The 23,942-nt window shown below is 39.5% G+C and overlaps 1 protein-coding gene across 4 annotated transcripts in view; it reads right to left on the bottom strand.

Annotated features, from left to right (window-relative positions):
• The window catches only part of LOC121524730 (transcription factor 4-like), a 349,074-nt gene extending 325,403 nt beyond the window's left edge, over positions 1–23,671 (bottom strand). For 2 of the 4 annotated variants that reach the window (XM_041810216.1, XM_041810213.1), the window contains exons 1-3: positions 23,063–23,671; positions 22,734–22,772; positions 13,299–13,371 (exon numbers count right to left, since the gene is read on the bottom strand). In XM_041810216.1, the coding sequence (XP_041666150.1) occupies positions 13,299–13,371; positions 22,734–22,772; positions 23,063–23,164 (214 nt within the window). In that variant the 5' untranslated portion in view covers positions 23,165–23,671. The remainder of the gene's footprint in view (positions 1–13,298; positions 13,372–22,733; positions 22,773–23,062) is intronic. The other 2 variants (XM_041810214.1, XM_041810215.1) reach the window with 2 other exon arrangements.
• Positions 23,672–23,942: the final 271 nt, after the last annotated feature.

Raw genomic sequence — 23,942 nt, 5'->3', positions numbered from 1 at the left:
TTATCAAGACAGATTTTACAGAAACGATGGCTGCTAAATACACATCTCTCATGGTGCAGTTTAATGACTGCCAGAAGGTAAAAAGCAAAGATACTTAATTATTTCGTGTTTCTTCAAACACCAGCAAGCCAGGAGCTGGACATGGGTAATGCAAGCTGTGCAGCAAACAAGGTAAAACACTACAGCAACACCAGCAACACAAACAACAGCTAGGCTCACCAGGCTAAAATGTGTCATCCCAACCAGCATTGAATGACACTGGCATGTCAAAATTTTCCTCAAGTTCTCAATAGAATCCGCTCTGCCATTTTATATTGAGGTAAAGCAAAACATTATCCTTATAAAGACAAGTGGGTTTATAATACAGTGAAACCTAAATATTAAATGAAAAGTATGAAAAACAGCAAGAGGGACAAAAGAGAGGGATACTTTGAGTTTAAAAGCTAAATATTATATTATATTTGCACTTGTTAACAGGCATGTGATAATAAATATTCCATTTGAATGAACTAAGAACTCAGGGGGTCTGAATTTAAGTGTTTTAAGAACCTTTACACTTTACCTTTTTCTGTTATTCTGTACAACAGTGCTTCCTAAAGTGTGGGCCAGGACCCCAGCAGGCCCCAAAGGCACTTTTGCTGGGCTGCAAGAGGTCAATTACCTTATATTAAAAAAGATTTTTGAACCCAGTAATAGCAAAAAAATAGAGAATATTCAACTTTCATGTCACCTTTTGTCTTTTATTTTGCCTGTACAGACTTGGTGTCGTGGTTTCACTGGTGTTAGAATAACTTTTGACACTCCTTTGTTTTCTTGCAAACATAGCCTTTATAATCTCACCCTACCCCCCATCCCCAAAATCCACTCTTTTGCACTTAATTTCTTGTCTTTAGGATGGCCCTAAAACACTTTCATGCATTATGTTTCTACTCATAACATGGCCCCCCTAAGATTGCCTAGACCCCACCGTCCTAAATGGCAAATCCTGACCAAATTTAGTTCATTTTTCAATCATAACCAAATTTTTCTTTAAGAAATGGGACAATTTGGACTTGAGCTGTAAAACAAAGTATTGGAAAGATAAATAGAGACACTTCCTTTAAAATAAAAGCACATATTTCCAGCCACACATCCATGACCCACTGATAAAGGCTTCACAATCACTTGAGATTCAAGGGACTAAACACACATTTATTTTGGGTTTAATCAGATGTAATATTGTCACTACCCCTTTACTTTCCATTTGGGAATTTTTTTTTTCCTTTCTCTGTTATTTCCTATTTTCTTTCTTTCTCTTTCTGTCTTTTGTCATATTTTTTCTCCTTACTACCCTGCTTAGTCTTCACGCCTTACATCCTCCATGTATTCTTTCCTCCTCCTTTTCCTCGTCTTTTTTCCTACTTTTGCTTCTTTCCATTTACCTTTCCTTCCCTCCTACCTTTATTCCTTTTCTCATCCTCTTTTTCTGTCTGCTGACACTTCAGGAAACATTTCCTCCATCTCTCATTGCCAACTTCATGTTCCATGGCATCTGGGATGATGGTTGCCCTCCCGCCCCCGAACGCTGCCTTCCCATCCCCCTTTTTGGTCCTAACATCCCGTTCAAATACACACAAACACAGGAACACACATTCACCTTCACACACGTTCAAAATCTCTTCAAATCAGGCCGACGTTTCTATGCTGAACACTGATTCTCTCCTAAACAGATTTACACTCACTCAGTCCCCTTCCAACACCATTGACAGGGAGACAAACAGCGGATCTGAGAGGTTATAACAGCGTTAAAAAAAGAGGAAAAACACCAAAACCAGCCAAGACCTGAAATAGACGAGTGGCAGCGTTTTGACAGGCAGAGTGAAGCGGCGTGCTGAACGGCTTCATCCAGGAGGAGATTAGAAACACACACAGAGTTTGAAGTGTGCATTATCTTTCCAGGGATGATCCCGAAATAAACAACAACAGCAAAATCTCCCAATAATTAAAACGCCTAATCCACTTCCTGGTTGGTGATGACCGTGGGCTGAGCGTGTCAGCCGGGACTCGTGGGGATTGTGCGGCGTTTATGTTTAGATGCTTTTTTGTATCTGAAGGTGAATTTATCGCCAAAAATATGAGGAATTACATCGAAACGAGGAGAGGGCTTCAAAAGTGAAATGTATTCACAGTATTGTGTGAAGGTTGTCACTTCAAAATTCAACCTTTACATGATTTCCATGTTTGGAGAAAAATGTCATTTCTTATCCTCAAAAGCATCAGATGAAGCAAATCCTAAACCTGTTTTTATCCCGGGCCTCTCTCTGTCAGACTGACGGGTTATTTTTACACTTCTGTGTCTCTCTTTCATCCAGGCTGTTGTCTCCTTTATGCCCTAAATTTGTTGTTGATGTAGTCTTGTTAAGCCCCGTTCATCAACCTCCACCTATTTTATAGAGGATTCAGGGACAAACTGCACTCTTTCTTTCAGGTTATGTATGCTTTATGGCTAAAGTTGTTTACCTTTGCTCTGATTTACATTTTAACTTTCCCATTTTTAGCTTTGGGCCTCTGATGCTGAGCAAACTCTGGCTTACTTTCGGACAAGAGGTGTCATTTGACAACTCTGGCTTGTTGTGGATGATGTCTTCCAAAGCCCTGTTTTTTTTTTGGATGGGATAGACCATATATAGTGGTCTTGACGCATGCAATACATATGTCAAATCACTGATATCAAGTATCAATATTTAGATGTTTTTTTATTACAGTGCTCTATGGGTGCCAGTTATCCAGCGGTTAGGTTGCACCCTATGTAGAGGCCGTACTCCTCTAGGTGGAAGGCCCAGGTTGAAGTCTGACCAACAGACTGGCCAGATTCCATGTTTGTCATCAGACGGCTCCATGTTGCAAAGCTTCTAGCTGAAACGTTTGGTTCTGGTCAGAGAATGACTGGACCAATCAGCATCATTTTAGGAGAAAGAGGCGGTAGCTATGAGTGCGGTTTTGTGAAAATGATTGCAAGTCTGTAAACACTGGTGGCTGGTGAAGACATTAGTATGGATGCTAGGACTGAGCGGTCAAACCTTCCCAAAATTTTCCCGCCAGGTGTTTTAAAACCTTGTTATACAACAAACAGTTCGAGCTAATTACATGTCAGCATGTAGCCCAAACACAGCAAGCTCAGTGTTTAATTCCAAAGGCATTTCATTCAATCCTTTAACAAAATATTCATCAAAGGGGCATTAGAAGTGATTTAGAGTAAGTATAAGTTTGTCTAATATGAAAAATAGTAATGTGAAGCAATAATTCTTAACAGGTAGAGATAGGTTGTAAATATTATTCAATTTTTGTGTTGCACAACAATGGGGAGCTCTGTTCAGATGTCACTTTGTAGGAATCTTATAAAGTTACGGACTACTTTAGCTCCCAAAATATGCAAAAACTTCATCGGCATATCATATAACACAGGTCAACATAAGATACAAATTTTTCTAAGGTTTTTTAAGGTTTTCATTGTGCCTAATGTTGCTGTTGCAGCAAATATGTTTTCTTAAACTTAAGATCATTCTTCATCACTGATTCACCCTCAGAAACAGAATTAAAGGGTTTTTGTAAACTCACATTGCCATGGTCCCAATTGCAGCCAGTGGTGCAAGTTTAACAGTTTGATTTTGGAGAAAACCATGGTGCAATGCCATGACACACACGTGTAAGTGTGTTTTTTTAAACGCTCATTGTTAAACAAATAGCCGGAAATCATTGACAGGGATTTGCCATCACTTTTATAACATATTGGTAGTTAAATGGTAATTAAATTAAAACAGTGGCTATTTCTAAGTATCCCAGGATTATACAGTATTACCATTTCAGCACCCATGCCTAGTGGATGTAGCTATAGTGGCAATTTTATTCAAACTGTACAACATGTTTTCATCAGTCACACTAGAAGCTTTTCTTGGTGGAAAAGATATTTTTGCTCTTCTTGTGACCAGCTTTGGCATTTAGCAACTGACTCCACTGATAGTGAACAAAGGTAACAGCCACCTGTTGAGGTTGCATTACTGTATTACTCCCTGGGATGCTGCATGCTATGTTATGTGTTTCATTGATCTGAATGGCCCATAATGAATATGGCAGAGAATGTTCATCAAATCACCCTCCATGTTTTTGTAAAGGTTCTGCCCATCTAAAACACCTTCTACATGGGGTTTGACTCATATGGATATGAAATACAGGTGCATCTAAAAAAAAACAGAATATTATGTAAAAGTTGTTTTTTTTCTGGTGATTTACTTCAGAAAGTTAAATTTCCATATATTGTAGCTTCATCTCAAGCAAAGTGAAACATTTTAAGACTTTGTTTTGTTCAGTCATGATGATTACGGCCTACAGCTAATGAAAATAACAAATATCCACTCTCTCAGAATATTGGAATATTATGGAAAAGGTCACTGCTAAAAGGGCAGGTTGTTCTCAGAGGCTGAATCAAAGAATATTTATGGAAAATTGACTGAAAGGGGAAAGTATGGTAAGAAAATATGCACCAGTACCAGGGATGAGCTCAGCCTTAAGAGGACTGTCAAACAAACCAGACTCAAGAACTTAGGAAAGCTTCACAAGAAGTGGACTAAAGCCAAATCTCAGTGGATCAAGAGCCACCACACAAAGATGAGTCCAGGAGATGGACAAGTGTTGTGTTCTAAGTGTCAAGCCAATCCTGAACTACAGACAACGTTATGAGCTTCTCACCTGGGCTGAGGAGAAAAGATCTGGACTGTTGCTCAGCGGTCCAACGTCCTGTTTTCAAATGATTCAAATTTTGAATTTCATTTGGAAATCAAGGTCCCAGAGTGTGGAGGAAGATCAGGAGGCCCAGAATCCAAGGTGATTAAAGTCCAATGTTTTCAGTCTCTACAGTCAGTGATGGTTTGGGGTGTCATGTGATCTGCTGTTCTTAGTCCACTGTGCTTTATGTAGTTAAGAGTCAATGCTGTCAGCCATCTACCAGTAGATCTGAGAGCACTTCATGCTTCCATTTGCTGAGAAGCCTTATGAAGATACTGATTTCCTTTTCCAGCAGGACTTGTTGCCTGCCCACAAAGAAGCCAATACTACCAGAAACTGGTTTACTGTCTATGGTATTACTGTGCTTGATTGGCCAGCAAACTGGTCTGACCTGAACCCTGTAGAGCAGTGGTTTTCAACTGGTCCAGCCTCAAGACCCACCAGTCTGTCTTACAACAGATCGCAACCCAAGTTTGCAAAAAAATTTTAATATTTAAATTTACCCAATTTCACAGTAAAACAGGGTAAAATAAAAGGTTTCAATGCATGTCCAATAAGGACTTTAAGACTTTTGCCACCATTTTTTTTCACACACCTAGTCATGACCCACTGAAAACTGCTCCGCGACCCACTTTTGGGTCCCGACCCATCAGTTGAGAAGCACTGCCTTAGAGAATCTCTGGAGGAAGATGGGAAACACCAGATTCAACAATACAGACAAGCTTAAGGCTGCTTCTAGAGCAACCTGGACATCTTGACACCCCCAGCAGTGCCACAGACTGATCGCCTCCATGACACATCCCATAGATGCAGTAATTTATGCAAAAGGCACTCCGACCAATTACTGAGTGCATTAATGAGCATCATTTTCCAGAAGGTCAACATTTCTGTTTTATAAATCCTTTTTTGGACTGATGTGTCATGATATTCTACTTTCACTTCTTGAATTAAATGCCATGATATTATGATTATTTGAGATGCACCTATACATCCCATGCCATAAATATGTGAACCGGGTATCTGTCCCATGCCCTTCGACATCTAAATCACATCCCCAGTTTCTATCTCTATCCTGTCCTATAAAATAAAAATACAACAGTGAGAGATTTTCTTTCCAAACTGGTTTATAGTTACCAAGGGCTTTTTCTAGTGGCACTTATGGCATAAATGAGGGTAAAGGGAACAAACTAATCTGGCCAAAAGATGGCGACAGCTAGAAATTGTTGTTTTATTATAAAATCTGTGACATGATAATTAATCTGGAGCAGTAAAAATGAATTCCTAGCCAGAACTTATGAAAAATAAAATACGTTACTAGAGTAAAAGTTCATGTAAATATTTCCAGAATGTCTCTTTTTTTTTTTTTTTTTTTTTTTTTTTTTACTTTTCTAACATCCAATCCTGAGTTTGACACCTGAACCAGTCAGGGCCTGGTTCAGTTTCAGCGTGTCCCCTCTCCTGCCCTCGCCCCAGCCTTTGGAAACGGCTGCTCTTGTGGTTGTGTAGGTCTATAGAGTTCTAATTAGCTGCATTCACAAACAGCGGCAGGCTCATCAAAATGCCGAGGCCTGCAGAAAGCCACAGCAGGGGTGAGCGCAGTGTGTTAGCTGATGTGTGTGCTGTACATGTGGGTGTTTAGAAAAGTGTTTAGGGCTGAGTGCATGTGTGTGACACCAGTGTGTGTTCCTGAATCAAAAGGAAACTAAATGAAGATTCACTTCGAAGCAGCAAACCCAGGCCCAACAACCGCTACAAATTTGACAGAAACTCGCCTTTTTTTTTTTTCCCTCAAACTCTTAACATCCATCGTCCTTTTCCATTTGTATGCACGGCACGGGAGCAAACAACACCAGCGAACCACAGAGCACAAACAACAACAACCACACAACGAAGCAGTAAACAAAGAAGACGTCTCGACATTTCTCTGTTTTCCAGCCAACAAACAAAATGGCTTCCGAGCGCCGTTTAGAGGCAAAGAAGACGAGCGGCAGAAACAGAGATGGATCGGCAGGTTTCTGTGAAAGGCTTCCAGAAAGATTTTTAAAAGAAAGTGTCCTCCTGTTCTGAAGAACAAAGGCTGAGCTCATCTTGTACAGACTGAGGGTTTTATACAACTCTCGTACAATTACAATAAAATCTTTGGAAAGTACATGAGGGAAACGCGGCACCGTCTACAACCTGATATATGATCACAGACGACAGATAAGACTGTAAGTCCAGGGACAGCAGAAGGAAGACAGAAGAAAGAAATCATAAAATCATTAGCTTATTTATGATTAAAACTGTGTATTTATACATCAATATGTCTGTGATTCCAACCATAATCAGATTAATATAATAACCCTCATTTCAAGTACAAAATACATCACTTTTGGTTGCAAAGTTCCCCAAAATGTATTATATTTCAATCAGTCATTCAGGCTTTATGTTGCTTTATCATTTCATCTATCTATTTTTTACATAGCTTATCCCATTTAAGGTCATAGGGGGCTGTCCCAGCTGTCATTGGGCAAAAGGCAGGGCACACCCTGGACTGGACTGATTGTCAGACATTCACAGGTGTGTATAGAGACCAGTGCAGCCATGTTTGATTGTTATCACTTTATTTTACCGTACAACTTTGTTTAAAATTGTTACAGGACAGTCCATGTTCCCTGTTTTAATACTGCCAGTGATCGATCTACAACACTGGTGGACTCAGAGGGGTGGCAAGGGGGGTGAATGCCCTGATGAAGAAATGTTTGAAATGAAACACAACCAAAGTGCTGTTTGGAGGCCAAAGAGGAGGTCCTTTGGTGGACAAAAAAATTAGACAAAATGCTTTCCTTGGTGTCCTCTAAAACTAAAAATTGACAAATTGCCCTCTTTAACACCCTCTAAAAGGACAAATTTAGATGAGTTTCCTTCTTTGGTCCCCTTTAGTGGACAAATTTGAAGAATTGCCCTCTTTGGTGACCTGTAAATGGAAAAAATTTGACAAAAATTCCCTTTGGTGCCATCCAAAATAACAAAACTTCATGATTTTCCCTCTTTGGTGCCGCCTTAGTGTATACATTTGAAGGTCTGGCTTCTTTGTTTCCCTCTCAATTGACTAAAATTGACAGTTTTTCCTCTTTGGTGCCCTCTAAGTGGATCAAATTTTAAAAATTCCCCTTTTTGATTCCCTCTAAATGGACAAAATTTGAAGTTATTCCCTCTTTGGTGCCCTCTAAATGAAAAAAAGACACATTGAATTTTGTGTCCCATGCCAACTAGTGGAGAAGATAAACAAGTGCCATAAATTTCTCAGTTTCAAGTTAATTTCAAGTTAACTTCATTACAAATGTACAACTTGTGTGCACTGATATCCCACCATATACAGCAGGTGCCCTTTTAATTATTTTCACCTCTGCTCTTTAAACATCCCGGGTTCACCACTGGTCTACTAAATGTAAGATCATAATTTTCCTTAAAGGTAACAATGTGAGGAGCTAGAATGGAATGGGGTTCAGATTAAATTCATTGCTAAGTGCTTTGATGTTTGAGGGCTAAAATGTATTCACTAAGTCAGGATGAATATTTGTGCAAAATTTGCGCAAAGATTTCTGGCAATATCAGGTTCACAAGAGTGGCCTGGAAAGCAAGGAATTAAGACGAGAGCTAATGACCTTTTGACCTTCAAAATTGAGTAATTTTGTCTTTGTGCAGAGTGAACATTTGTGCAGTCTTTTGAAAATCCGTCAAAGCTTTGTTTGAGCTTCATGTTCACAAGGTCGGCCCGGGTGGACCAACAGACGACCTTAAAGCCTAACACCTCCACGTCAGCATGCTCCTGCACACAGTCTGAATTACACAAATACGGTACACGGGCAATATTCCCATACCAAAGCATGGCACACTTGTTTTTCACTTCAGACAGTGCACTCTACAGTTTGCTCTTAGTAGCTTTTGGTCAGCAAATCCAACTTAAGATCTGTATTTTTTTTCAAAGTTTGCCCTCTGTTCCACTCTATTGATGATTTAAATAAAGGACACTGTATTGTGGTATCAAAAAGCATCAAAAACGTTGACAACCTAACTGATGAAAACACTCAGTAAGCAACCAAAAAGCTGCATAAACTGTTTCCAAATACAATAAAAACATTAAAGTGGAAATCTATATCTAACTTCAGTAAGAGATCTCACTGCATCAATGCAGAGCAGACATCTAGCCAGCTCCCTCTCCAAAAACAGCGCTTTGTTGCAGCATCCCAAGGGGCTTTGTCTGTGTTGATTTGTCATACTATGAAGAGTAATAAAAGGAAGCCTAGATTGAGACACAAACGGATCGAGTTTGAAGTCAAACTCTTATTTTTTTAGCTTTGTGACAGGTTTTACAAATCTGTAAAGTCAAAACGGTTTGTGCTTGTCAGAATGATTAGTAGATACTCAATGATTCACCACAAATCAAAGCTCTAACATGTTTGATTCACATTTTGCTCCATGGTGTTATTTTGGGGTTAAGCACGAGTTAACTGAGGTTCAGTGGGAACCACCCTGCAGGTTTTATGAGGTCTAATGAACCCAGCGGCACTAACAAATTGCTAGTCTGATCATGACCGGAGATTCTGACTGACTCAATCAATCAATAAGAGTCTGACTCACTCATTGGCTTCCATTGATGAATAAATGAATTAATGAAGGACTGTGTGGGCCAACTAACTTGGAGACAGAGTCACTGAATTACTTAACTATGAATGAATGGATCTCATACTTATCAGTTCATTGACAACATGGATGAGTCAATACTGTCCTTTACTGATGTCGATACCCTTATCAATACTCCTTAGCAATCAACTGCCTTATCATACCAATGCCACTATTGGATAGAGCGGATAGAGTTAAAACAGGGATGAGAGTGGGAAAGAGGCATGCAGGGAGGTTGCAGACTGGACTTGAACCCAGGCTCACACCATGAGGCCACCTGTGCCCTGTTACGTCAGGCATCATACCAACATTTCCAGTCGATAGATCTGGCACTTAAGGCTGCTGTATACAGCTCATCTTTGTGCAATTCTGTGCATACAGCCAGCAACTATGTCACTGAAAGCCTGTGCATAACATAAAGGAAGCTAACAACAAAAGCTCACTCCTCACCGTCCACTTTATTAGGTACACCTTGCTAGTACCAGGTTGGACTCCTTTTGCCTTCAGAGTTGCCTTTAGTCTTCAAGGCATAGTTTCAATAAGGTGTTGGAAACATCCTTCCTGTTCCACCACATCCTAAAGGTGCTCTATTTAAATGAGATCTGGTGACTGTGGAGGCCACTGGAGTACAGTGAAATCATTGTCATGTTCAAGAAACCAGTCTGAGATGATCTGAGGTTTGTGACATGGTGCATTATCCTGCTGGGAGTATCAGAAGATGGGTACACTGTGGCCATAAAGGGATTGACATGGTCAGCAACAATAACCTGGTAGGCTGTGGCATTTAAACAATGCTTGATTGATACTAAGATGCCGAAGTGTGCCGAGAAAGTATACCCACACCATTATACCACCATCACCAGCCTGACCTGTTGATACAGGGCAAGATGGATTCACGCTCTCATGTTGTTTACGGCAAATTCTGACCCTACCATCTGAATGTCGCAGATGAAATCGATACTCATCAGACCAGGCAGCGTTTGTCCACTCTTCTATTGTACAATATTGGTGAGCCTGTGCAAATTGCAGCCTCAGTTCTTAGCTGACAAGTGTGGCACCCAGTGTGGTCTTCTGCTGCTGTAGCCTATCTGCTTCAAGGTTCAATGTGTTGTTCGTTCAGAGATGGTATTTTGCATTAACCTGACATGCCAGATGGATTTGTTTCACACATCCCTCTGGGAAAGCTTCAATAGGAAACATTTGAGAAAAGGCAGAGGCACATCTCTACAGGCCAATCAGAGCAACAAAACACGTGGCATAGCCACTATCAGGCTGTGCGTGCACAGCTACTGAGGAATAACGCGAAACATGGCAACTATAGACATGTAAGTACTAGACTTTTGTCGTTTTTGAAAAGACAACAACTCACTGCTGTTCTTTGTTCTTCTTTTAAGAAAGAAACGTTTTCAAGTTCTGATAAAACTGGTGCTTTAGCAGCATCCACGCTAATCTCTTCCTCCATAACTGCACCAGCTCTTGCTGCTGCTTGTTTACGTCACTACTCTGCTGCGCCTGAAAGCACTGCCCCTCGTCACTGATTGGTCCTGTCACTTTCTAACCGGGGCCCAAACAGTTCAGATGGGACCTTTGCAAGATGGATTCACCAGTGATAAACAAGGAAATGGGCGTATCCCTCTGCTTTGAAAAGTTAATTTTGCATACTGTGGTTATAACGAGTGGTTAATTGAGTTACTGTTGCCTTTCTATCATCTCAAACTGGTCTGCCCCTTCTCCTCTGACATCAAAAAGGCAATTTCTTCCTAACAACTGCCGCTCACTGGTAATTTTCCTGTGTCTGACCTTAAACCCTAGAGATGGTTGTGCATGAAAATCCCAGATCAGCAGTTTCTGAAATACACAGACCAGCCTGTCAGGAACAGAAAATCATGCCACGTTCAAAATCACTTAAATCTACTTTTTTTCCAACATTCTGATCCTCAACTTGGACTTTAGCAAGTCGTCTTAACTACTCAACATGCCTAAATGCAGTGAGTTGCTGCCATGTGACTGGCTAATTAGCCATTTCTGCAACCAGCAATTGAACAGGTGTACCTAATAAATTGGCTGAGGAGTGTATTTCAAGCATGTAAGGCTAACAGCTACAACTACTACCACTTGAAACCCCTTTCCACCCCTTTTCCAGTCATGTTTTATACTGTTTTTAAAATTATGAAGACATTTTTCTGAGTTTCCACCCATTTTTATGACCCATTTGTGCCATTTTACACCTGTTAAAGCCACTTTTAACCCATTTTTATTTAGTTTAAAGAATAAAAGAAAACAAGAATGAAAGATAGTCATCACAGCTTAACTTTACAATTTTTCTGACCTTCATGGGCCCTTCGTTTGGCAGGACCCCAGAAAGCTCTTCCCTTTATCCCCCCCTTATGGATGGCCCTGGCTGCCAATTAAATGAGTCATTTGGATGTAGCTACAGCAGCAATACCATCAGAACTGGACACCTCTTTATTAAAAAGCCCTGAAAGCTTTTCTCTGCAGAAAAGATGTTTTTGCTCTATTCCCAACCGGCCTCAGTATGAGTTTGCAATAAGTTTGCAGCCACTATGTGTGCCAGGTTGCTTTATCATGACTGCTTTGATTGAAGGAGAAGAATGACTGACCCATGGGAGGAGTAGCAGATAAGGTAATATCAAAAGGGTTTGCATTGTGGTTAATTTGTTGTACATATTTCTATGCTAACTGGCGGGCAATTCAGTCATCTTCACAGACTCAGACAATCCTTTATGATCTGGTGATTTGATTTTAATGACTTGACTTTAGATATAATGTCACATTACCCGTGATACTTTGCAGGACTATCAATAAGCTCAAATTTTATTGATTTTCATGCTTTGGAAAATGCATGACAGCTTCTTTAAGGAGCAGATTTTCAATCTGCATCCTAATTCAGACTCCTTTGCAGGCTAATTCCCTCACTGGAGTTATTGGGCATGTGTGTGAGTAAATAAAGCATTGATTGGTCAAATGATTCAAGTGACAAATAGCTAAATATTTGACAACTGCACCACTCACAGCACCATTTACCATTACAATCAGACACACACATCTATTGCATTTAAAAGTCAAAGTCCCCTGTCCCAAATCAAAGCGTGCATTCACAACAGCACCGTGTAGAAAAAAACAGCGAGCTGATCTCCACAATACACTCACTCACACAAAGAGGCAGGAAGAAAGAGAGCAGCAAGTCAGAAAAACAGGAAGTCTCCTTCAGGAATGAACCAGAGCAGATGAAAAACAAACTTGTTGCACCAAAATAAAGAAGCATGAAAAATCACAACAGCACCTATTGACTCTATTTTGCACCACAATATTCATTTAACACTTACTATGATGAAATGTTCTATCAAATCCAACAAACTAGTGTTTGTGTTACAGGGAAAAATACTCAATTTGTATTCATCCGCCACTAAAAATAGACTCAAACATATTTACATTGCACTCTTGTTTAAGTAGCATCTTCTGAAAAGTAAAGTGGCCAGCTCTTTCAGGACAAATGAGATTTTAAAGGATGGACCGATGTATCATACCAAAGCAAAAACTCAGTGTGCAGCACTTAACTGATGAGTAATGACCATTTGAAGTTCAATTTTAGAGCAAAATACACCAACAGCTCAACATCCAGGCAAACCAGTGTCCAAAAATGCTACAAGCTGTACATTTTTAAAAATTCTCCTAAAAACACAAAGTGATCCACAGAGCAAAACCCTGAAACTGCATCTGCACGTACAGAACATGAAAACCAACACTGGAGAATTTAAACAGCAAGCGAAGCAGCAGCGAGCAGGTGTAAGAAGACGGGAGAAGAAGAAGAAGGCAGGAGAGGGGGGAAAAAAGGGAGACGGATGACGTACTTGAGCCGGAGAAATGTCCGCTCCCCAGGGAGGTCGGCCCGTTCTTTCCACTGCTAACAGGAGGGGAAAACATCTACAAGACAAATAGAGCACACATTACCTCGGAGAGCACTGACACCGCAGACAGCAAGACACATCTCTACAGAAACATCACGGCAGCTACGCATGAAAAGCTTCATTCCAAAAATGCTGGGCCCAAATTCAGCTGAAAAATGCTGCTGCCAGATTCTTAGCACATTAAAGGAACAGGCTTGAATTTGATAGCAACTCAATGTTAGTTATTTTTATCTTTTTAGAGCATTTTTTCAGCTTTAATAGTTGTATTTAATTTGCTTTGGAAAGAAACTCTTCTTGCAAATGGAAAACATAAAGGTCCGTTATCACTGAGGCTGGGTTTGACTTGTACATACACCAATCAGATACTTTAGTTATACTTGTACAACCAGAATGAGTCTTGAAATGTTTTGCAATGGATCTAAAGTCATGACTAACAAGTCCCAAGTCACACCTCTGTAGTCCAGAGTCAAGTCAAATGTCAGGGAATAAACAGGAAGTACATAAATCACAGGTAAGTTCAATGAGGTTAGTATCCTCTTTATAGGGAACTCATTGGAATACTTGCATATAATTGAAAATCTAAGTTAACCAATAAACATCCCAAGACGTTCTCACTTTTGTCATTTATATGTAGTTTTCATTATCACGGTGAAAAACAATGTCAACAACGTGACCATATATGGTTCCTTGCCTGTTAGCCATCATTTTACACCCCTAAATAGGTGTATGTCCAAATATGGTTCCTCCATTTTTCACACTCAAATTTCAGTAATTACTAAAAAAACCTTTCAAGATATTTAGCACAACTATTCACCTTCAAAATGTGTACGTTTCATCAACTTGTCATGGTTAATTCTGATTTTAGGGTCATTCATTTGGGACCAAATGAGATGTGAAACTGCATTTTTCAAGTTCTACAGGAAACAGGATGTTTGAGATGCTCTGGGCCATTGCTCATTGGTTGGATAGTGTGGTGACACTTTCCATGATGCTGACTGATCTCTGAGAAAAACCATTCTGGTTCTCCTGTATCATAGAGAGCTGGGGGAAGGCGACAGAAGTGACCACATATGCTTCCTTGCCCCATAAAGGGCTAAGAGTAAACAAAGACAGGCTCAAATGAGTGAGAAAGAAAGACAAGAATAGATTAGTCATAAGTATGTGTCAAGCAATTGAATCTTACATAAATCTAAAGCAATGAGGTCTAAATTTTGTAACATGAGTAACATGTCCTGAGTGAGTCCCTGGTTAAGTCCTGGGATTGTAGAAATTATTGGACTAAGTCTGACTGACGTAACCCATTTGGTTTCTGAAGCGGCCTTTTTAAGCAAATCTGAGGTGGTGGATTTATTGAAAACTGTCTAAAACTAACAAAAGTGGGTCTTTAACCTCCCATCAACCAGCCACACCATGCTGGTAGTCACATTAGCCTCACCCCTAGTTATACATTACTCATATTCTTCTTGAAGCCAAATCTTAAGTCTTGAAACATGCACCCCCATACAGTCTGTGCCCGTAAAGGCATGAACTGTTCCAACCAAAACCATAATTTGGACCAGGCTGTAAACATGTTTACTTCTGCTGTAAAAGTAGACATTTTAACATGAGGTGTGGATTTGACTTGTGGTGCATCCACAGTCAGCCTCAAACAGAAACTCAAGAAACTGCAGTATTCCCCAGTATTGCCTTCAATTTTCAACCAAGGAGATTGCTACATGGCCCTGTCTCAGGTTGCTTAGCTCTGAGAGAGTGCAAAGGAAATCTCTCAGGCAGTAAGTTCCAGGTTAGTTAGGTCCTAGTTAGTAAGTCCTGAGTAGGTCAGTGGGAACCAAGTCCCACGAAAGTCCCAGAATAATGGGATGTTGATCTGAGTCTATACTCCACAATGCATTTTTAGGAAACTAGTGTTTTAATTACATAGATAAAGTGCCCACACTGAAAAGAAATCTGTTTGAAAGTGCCCAAACTATTTGGCTTTGTGCTGCAAATGTTCCAAGAATGCTTTTGAATAGCTAGCATCCCCAAGCTGGAATGCAGGGCTACTTTTCAACAGCTTTTCTCCTTATTGTATGAAATTCATCCATGAAACAATAATAGTGGTTTACCGTTATGCAACAGAGGTGAGTGGAGCACAAAAGTCCATCACTACAAAGTTTGGATGGGTACAGTGACACCATACTGTGAGGCTGAGATCAACTGCAGACTTGGACTCATGCACAGGGCAATTGGTTCCCTGAGCAAGACAGTGTGGTGTCCCAGGTATCTGAGCAAAGTCAGTCTTTCAGATCTTGGTCCTTCTAGTCCTGGAAGTTGACTGATGGCCAGAGGAGCCAACTGGACTCCCTTGTGACCACTTTTTGTCTGCACTTTTTTGGGTATTGTTGGCAAGACTATGTGTCTAATGCTGACATGCTCAGGAGAGCAAGGATGGGAAGGGTAAGCTGCCAGATAAAGAAATGGCAGCTGCGCTTCTACGGGCACCTGGCGCACTACCCAGGGCCTGATCCAGCTCACCACATATTGGGTGCCCAGGACTCGGCAGGCTGGTCCAGACACTTGGGGCGACTGTGTACATCATGGAGGATGAAGGATACCTGGTTAGCTGGGGCCTGGACGATGGCCATCGGGAGGCCAGAGGAGTAAGGGACCAAGGTTGATAAGGCAAAGTGCTGAACTGGCACATGCTCTCATACCTGGCCTGATGCTGTGAATCATAGTTCTGAATAAGTAAGTCCACAATAAGTGAGGCCCAGGTAAGTCGCCATGGGCAGCTTAGTCTTCAGTTTCTAAGTAAAGACTATGTCTGGAATTAGTTGGTCCTGGGTGAGAAGACTTGTGAGAATCATAGGTGATTTAGGCTTGTGTAAATAAGTCTTTAACCAGTACTCGCCAAGATTGTCACAGATGACTTCATGCCTAGTTAACAAATTTCTAGTAAATCCAATATAAGATCGGGGCTGATATAGCTCTTGGTGCAGGTGCAGGTCTTCCCCTGTTCTCCCTCCCTTTTTTTAACTGTCTCTCTTTAGCTGTCTTATCAAAATAAAGGCAAAGGGCCCACAAATATTTTATTCCAAAATAGGAGAGTTCTAAGCAGGCTAGTCCCATAGAAAAGGTCGTTTAAAAACCCTGTCTCCCTGATAGAATAATCTCAAGTAAGTAAAGGGTCACTTGGTCCATTGCAAACAGCCAAGAATAAGTCTAGAGTAAATCTTTTGTAGGTCAAGTCTGGTCAAGTCAAGCCCAAGTCAGTGAACCTGTCAGGTCTGCAAAATCAAGTCCAGATCAAGTCAAGAATAGGTAAGTCTGATGAAGTCTCAAGTCAGCACAAATATAACCAAACAGGTAGACAATTACATTAAATCAATCTAAAGCCAACGTGTCCGAATCAAAGTTCAAGTCTTTGACTTTTCCCACCAACTCTTTAATAAGTCAACTGGCGCCTTAATTATAACTCATAGCAATTTATATATTTTCATAGTGAAAGTTCTTGTCAAAATACATTAACTGCATTCATCTGACCACTCAAATTGTATGACATTTACAGAACAATCATTTTGAAGGTGCCACAAATGTTCCCAGTCAAATAACAGAGTCAGACTGATAGTCTATAATCAATATGTTAGTATTAGATACCCAGCCTTAATGATCACACAGACCCTCAGCTCAGAGCTGAACACAGATATGAAGAGTTTAATTTCCAAAACTCGGTGAGAACAGTTAGAAGGAGATCAGATTCACCATTCAGCATCCGTGTAACTAAACAGGATCAATTCAATCACCTGCTCACCTTTATTAAAAAAGCTTTACAAAGTGGAAGTTTGGGCCAAATGTTGCACGGCTCATTTTGGAATAAAACGCTTCATATCTACTTCATATCTGACTTTAACACACGACATAATCAGCAGAACTAGTGACCATCTGCTCTACATGTCTACAGGAAAATCAAGCCCACATTATGACAGAGACTGAACGCTAACTGGAGGAGCTACTTCACAAAGAGACGCTATCAAAGTGAGACATCTGACCCCGATAGATAACCTCTCTGGATAAAGATCAGGCCTGTTTGCGCCGCTGTGTTTGATGGTGACAGTTCAGTGATCGTAACACACTCTGGAGTGTCACACTTTCAGAAGCTTTTAAGGATTTAAGGATTTTTTTTTCCTCTTTTGACCGAAATACAAAACTCTAAATTGAGGGAATTATTTCTCTCTTTGTGCCTAACGTGGCCTGTGGGGCCTTTAGGTGCGTACGAGTCAGATTTATCTCTCTCAAGGCTGCATCCAGTGACAAGTAAACAACTGTTTGAATGATAAAAGATCTGATTCTGATTATTAGCAGGTCTATCGATATCCCAGTCGAAGCCTCTTGAGCTGCTGGTGTCAGCTTGTGGGCGTGCAAAGACAGATGATCGCATAAATTAATGCGAGCGGCCTGCGTTGATAATGAGAAGAGACGCACGCGAGCTGCTGCTGCTCTCCTTTGTTTGAATGTTTTTTTCAAGAAAGATTATTTAAGACACGCTGATTGACATTTTTGGAAACCTGTTCAAAACCAAAATGTATGAAAGGGTTGAAAATATTTCTCCGATGTATGTTAATCACTCAGTTGTCTGTGTTCACTATAATGTATTTCTATATCATTTCATTTTTGCTATTTTTTAAAAATCATAATTTTCCTTTAGTGACTCAAGAGCAATAATAAGGAGTTTATGCAGATTTGTTCAGACTCAGTTTGATATTTTTGACGTCTTTAAGATTGAATACAGTTCTTAAACTGTGAACTGTGATTCTTTTTCAAAATGTTCTTACTAAATCCTTTAATTTTCAAGTTTTAAGTTGATTCAACCATATCTTCGGTATTTAATTTTGATTTTAGCACACAAATGTAGCTCTAACTTCGCTTTAAGGATGCTATAGTGGTGTGAGAAGATGCAAGAAATAGGTTTGGAGTAATTTTATTGAACTTTTGTCACTAATAATAATCATAAATTGACTATTTGTAAATGTCAAGCTCTGTATTTATAGCTGAGACTGCACAATAAAAAGCAGTAGTATCTAAACAGCAATATTACATTTTGCACAAAGAAATTGCAAAAAAAATATATATATATTAAGGAAAAAGCAATGCTTTCTCACTCAGCATGTCTACATACACATCACTAGCTAGCTTAAGTACAATACAATGACTTACTATTACCAAAACATTGATAACCAGTACCAAATCACAGTTTTGCTCATATAGTTTAGGCCTAGTATAAAAAAAGGCCAAAATAATTACATTTATTTAAGCCTATATGACCTCTCTGCATCAATTTAGGAGAACTTCCTGTATTTATTCAAATCACAAAACATATTACAGAAAGAAAATTACAATTTTCCATTAATATCATTCAGCATCAATGGCAGTATACTGCTCTATAATCACCATTACACCAATATCATAACAGTGATCTTCTTCTACATTTTTCACATTGCATCTCACAATAGAAATCTAAGATAGTGCTACAGTAATCAAAGATAATTAAGGTATTATGATGATACATACTATATAATAAAACAAAGAATTGTTGTGTTGCTTTACTTTAAAAGCTATAAAATCTTCATTGTCTTAATGACTAGAGAAGATATATGTACAATTAAACAAAGGCACTGCAATGATTAAATTGACCTGTGCCATCTATAACATGTCTGAATTGACATTTTTATACATGCATTCCTCTACTACATAATAACATTGATGACCTTCTTGTGTATCACATGTCATCTAAATAGAAATCCTAAGAGATTATTGTGGTATTGTGTCTTCACACATACTATATAATAATATAACTACATGGGTTTTTGTGATGTTCTGCTTTGAAATGTGTAATATCATCATTCTCTAATGACTTGCATCGATTTTACTGAGATTTCGCCTTTAACATGTCTAAATTGGCATTACTACACATGCAGACCTCTTTATTCATGGCAGCACATTTCGTATCATTAGCACAATAATATGTACAACATAAAAATGCTCTTTTTGTGTATTTTTGCCTGGCATCTCAGTGCTGCAATATCCAGGCATTATTAAGGTATTGTGTTATGGCATTAGGAGATTATTATGATGATACGATATCAGCTGTGGAATCTAAAATGGTCAATATCTCAAATATTTGTTTTGATAAATGTAGCTCTACAGACTAGGTTTGCAGTGATTTTATTGAACTGTGTCAATGACTTCTTTGAACTGACATTATTATATATGAAGGCCTCTTCAGTCACTGCTGTACTGTATAGGGGATTATTGTAATGCTCTAATAATAGCTTTGAAATCTGTCATATCTTCATTATATTAATGACTTCAGGTGTCTGTAGCACTAAATAAGAGAAAATCAATTAAACTCCTGCAAACCTATCACCTACAACATCTCTTAATTGGCATTATAATGCATGCAGGCCTCTTTAATCATGACAACACATTCTGTCTTATCACAATAACATTTATAAAATCATAGTAATGTTATTGTGCATCTTTTGCATAACATCTAGCCCTGGCAGTGCTATTATAGTGCCTTACTAATCAGATATTGGTGTGTTTATATATATTGTATAGGGGATTATTATGGTCCTCTAATAATAGCGTTGACATATTTAATATCACGAATTTTTCTATAATGCACTTAAATCAACAGTGGGAGTGTGTGCAGGCCTCTGCTGAGACCTGACTGTATTCATTTATCTCATAAACATTTCTTCAGTGGTTTACAGGTACATTTAGAGGGATATCATCCTCCATTTATGCATCTCATGAATCACTCTTAGTCTTATTCTTTAAAAATCAAAGCTTCTTGATTATTTTAGTACTTCATTTATCCTGAAGTATTTCAATTTGATTCACTCAAAATGCTTAGCAGGCATCCCTATCGTTTAATCTTAGTGTTGCATTAATATTCTTAAAATAAGTGAATTTTTTTAGCACAATGTACTCTTTTTTTGTCAGTCTTTGCAGTATACTGACCATCATTCCTACAGTACTGCAATTTTCTCTGGCCTCTCTGTGATATTTTCTCAATAACAATACAAGAATTGCAGGTTTGCTGCAAAAATTCAGTATATTTTCCAATTTTGCAATCATTAAGCATCACTTTTTGCAGCATTCATATTTCTTACATCAATGTGCACATGTTGCTTCTCCTCATTTTGGTCTTTCTAGGTCCATTTTTTCATTCATTCTGGTGTGTTTCTCTTTTTTTACTCCTCCTCTTTGGACCAAAGTTTCCCCTAGAGGGAGAGAGACGCTGAGAAAACATGGCTGAGAGCTTGGACGATGTTTCCTGCACGTCAAGTTAATTTGGTGGGGGGGGGGGTTTATTATAGATCATTAATCAGCTTAGTCTTAAATATTTCCTTAAATTACCTTAAAATATCATGCAACTGCTAGAGCATCCCTATTCCATTTAGTATTATTGAGCAGCAGGCATTCCTGTGGTCTAAATTTAATGTTGTATTCATTTTGTTTAAAAAGTTGCATTATTTTTCAAATGGTTCTCTTTTTGTCGGTTTTTGCATTTCATTGAGCATCATTCCTGCAGCACAACAATTTTCTTTGGCCTTGCTGTACTATTTTGTGAATAACAATAATAAAATTGCAGCTTTGCTGCCATATTTTGTATACTTTTAAATTTTGCAATCATTGACCATCACTTTTTGCAGCATTGATTTTTCTTACATCAACGTGTCTAATCTAGGTACATCTTTTCTTTGATTTTGTGGTGTTACTCTTTTTTTTTTTTTTTTTTTTTTTACTCCTCCTCTTTGGACCGAAGTTTCACCCAGAGGGAGAGAGACGCTGAGAAAACATGTCTGACAGCTTGGAAAATGCTTCCTGCACATCAAGTTCATTTATTGACATTTCTTTGAAAAGTAATACTATTTTTGGAGGGATATTATGGACCCTTTTTTCATCTACTGCAGCATCAACCAGCTTAGACTTTAATATTTCCTTCAAATGCCTTATTACCTCATGCAACTACTAAATCATCCCCATGCCATTCAGTACCTTGCAGGCATCCCTGTGGTCTAATTTTAGTGTTGCATTAATATTCTTAAAAGAAGTGCATTACTTTAGCACAATGTACTCTTTGTTGTCAGTTTTTGTATTTCATTGTGCATCATTCCTGCAGCACCACCATTATCTCTGGCCTTGCTGTGCTATCTGTTAATAACAATAATAAAATTGCAGCTTTGCTGCAAAAATTCGGCACATTTTCCAATTTTTCAAACAGAATCAATTTCTGCTGCATTGATATTTCTTACATTAAAGTGTTCATGCTGCTTCTCCTCATTTTAATCAATCTAGGTCCATCTTTCATTTTATTCTGGGGTGTTTCTCTTTTCTTCACTCCTCCTCTTTGGACCAAAGTTGTCCCCAGAGGGGGAGAGACGCTGAGAAAACATGGCTGACAGCTTGGACAGTGTTTCCTGATCATCAAGTTAATTTATTGACATTTCTTTTAAAAGTGAGAGATTATGGGGGGAATAATAGATCATTCCTACTGCAGCATACATCCGTTTAGTCTTAAATATTTCCTTCAATTACCTTATTACCTAATGCAGCTAACTAAAGCATCCCTGTTCCATTCAGCAGCATGGTGTAGTAGGCATCACTGAGGTCTATTTTTACTATTTTATCAATATAGTGTATTATTACAGCATGCTTAAGAAGAAAATGTAGTGATTTTTCCTGTCTGCATGTGTTCGGCATCAGTCCTGCAGCTCTATTCACTTACATCAGTGTGTTCTCATGTTGGAATCATGTTCTTAGAAGTAGTACTGCAGGAAGATGTAGTAATATTTTCAATGTTTGCATCTGATTTCTGCAGCACTGCTTTTCACTTACATCATTAAACCCAGGCTCTCTTTCAAAAGCATTCATTTAAGTCCGTTTCTTTTCATTTCTGGGTGTTTCTCTTTTTTTCACTCCTCCTCTTCAGACTAAAGTTGCTCCCAGAGGAGGAGAGAGACAGAGCAAACATGGCCGAGAGCTTGGACACTGCTTCCTCCTCTGTGTGTTTTTTTTTTCTAAACACTTACTTTTAAAGGGAGTGATGAGTTTGGGCATTTAACAGGCTGCTGCAGGAACATTTCATCTGCGCTGAGAAAGTGTGACACATTTCTCTGTGATCGGCTGCCTGCCTGTCTGTCTGTCTGTCTGTCTAACTGTCTGTCTGTCATGCAGGTTCATGAATCAACATCGAGCCCTTTTTTATTGCATCTGAACAACACGGTGCATACACACAAAAAGAAACATTGCATTAATCCTAACAAGGGCAAATTTTAAAAAAAAGTCAGGCTAGACATGAATGAAAAAAGGACTTAAAATGAGATATACTACCATGGATGTTGGGAACATTTTCAAATCGCTGTTTCGCATCTATAAGACAACAAAATTACTAATGCAGCATCACAATTCTCTGCACACACACACATAAAACAAAAATGAAAATTACAAAACCAACAAGACTTTTCTGCAAGTTAGTCTACATAAAAACACACAAGTTTGTGCAAATAGTTGGAGTGGAAATGTTCAGGTTATGTGCCGTGCAACTAAAAATGTAAACATTGGTGGCTGTCTGAAGCCAGAACGCCTTTAAGTGCTCTTTATGACTTCTACTGTCATGGTATTATATTTATAATATGAGATAAAGAGGTGCACGCGCTTACCGCGCTGAAATCCAGTAAGTCACTCAGTTCCTTGTCTGTTCCCAAAGCTGCCATCCGCTGTTGATGATGCATTTTAGCAAAATCGCACGGACCTAAAAACATGGAAACAAATGGAGAGATAGAAAGATAGAGGATGGACAGATTGATAGATGGAGAGATAGAGGGAGGGAGAGGAGAGAGGACAGGAGGAAGACCTCGGCTGTTTTTGCGCACCGATCTCTTTTTCCTCCACAGCGAAATAAATCCAGTAAAACAAGCTCAAAGCCTCGATCACAAATCTCTCATCCTCGAAACTCAGTCCACGCTTCCAGCAGGAAGGACAAAAAAAAACACACACGGAGGAAATAAAAGACTTGATCAGGAGTGTTTTCGCCTGTGTTTCCCCCCCACAGAAGTCCGAGCTCTCCGCGTGAAGACGCAGCTCGTCCGCCGCGGCTGAGCCGAGCCTCTCGCGATATAAATAAATAACACGCTGCGAGCCTCTCCGGCAGATCGCCTCAGATGATGTGTTTGGGGTTTGTTTCTGTGTCAATGTGTCACGGGAAGAGTCCGGTCCTCCTGGCTGGGTTGACGGTGCCCCTCCGCGCGGCTCTAGCTGCTGTAGATCCCCGGGTACGCAGGGACGCAGGATCCCATGTGCGTCTGGCACAGCCTCGGTGTGATAAATGTGTTCGTGCGGCCACCTAGCTTACATTCTCGTCTAACACCGCCGCGCACAGCACCGAGCCGCTGCTGCTGCTGCGGGAGAGAGCGGGAAATAGGGAAGAAAATAAATAAAAAGCTAAGAAAAATTGGTTTGTTTGCGTGATTGATTGGCTGATTGGTGCCGTGATTGGCTGCTTTGATTTGGAGCGGGTTAATTGGGCTATTAGGGGTTGAA

The sequence above is a fragment of the Cheilinus undulatus genome, linkage group 17, assembly GCF_018320785.1.
Source record: "Cheilinus undulatus linkage group 17, ASM1832078v1, whole genome shotgun sequence".
Lineage (NCBI taxonomy): Eukaryota > Metazoa > Chordata > Actinopteri > Labriformes > Labridae > Cheilinus > Cheilinus undulatus.
This window is presented reverse-complemented; position numbering and strand designations above follow the sequence as displayed.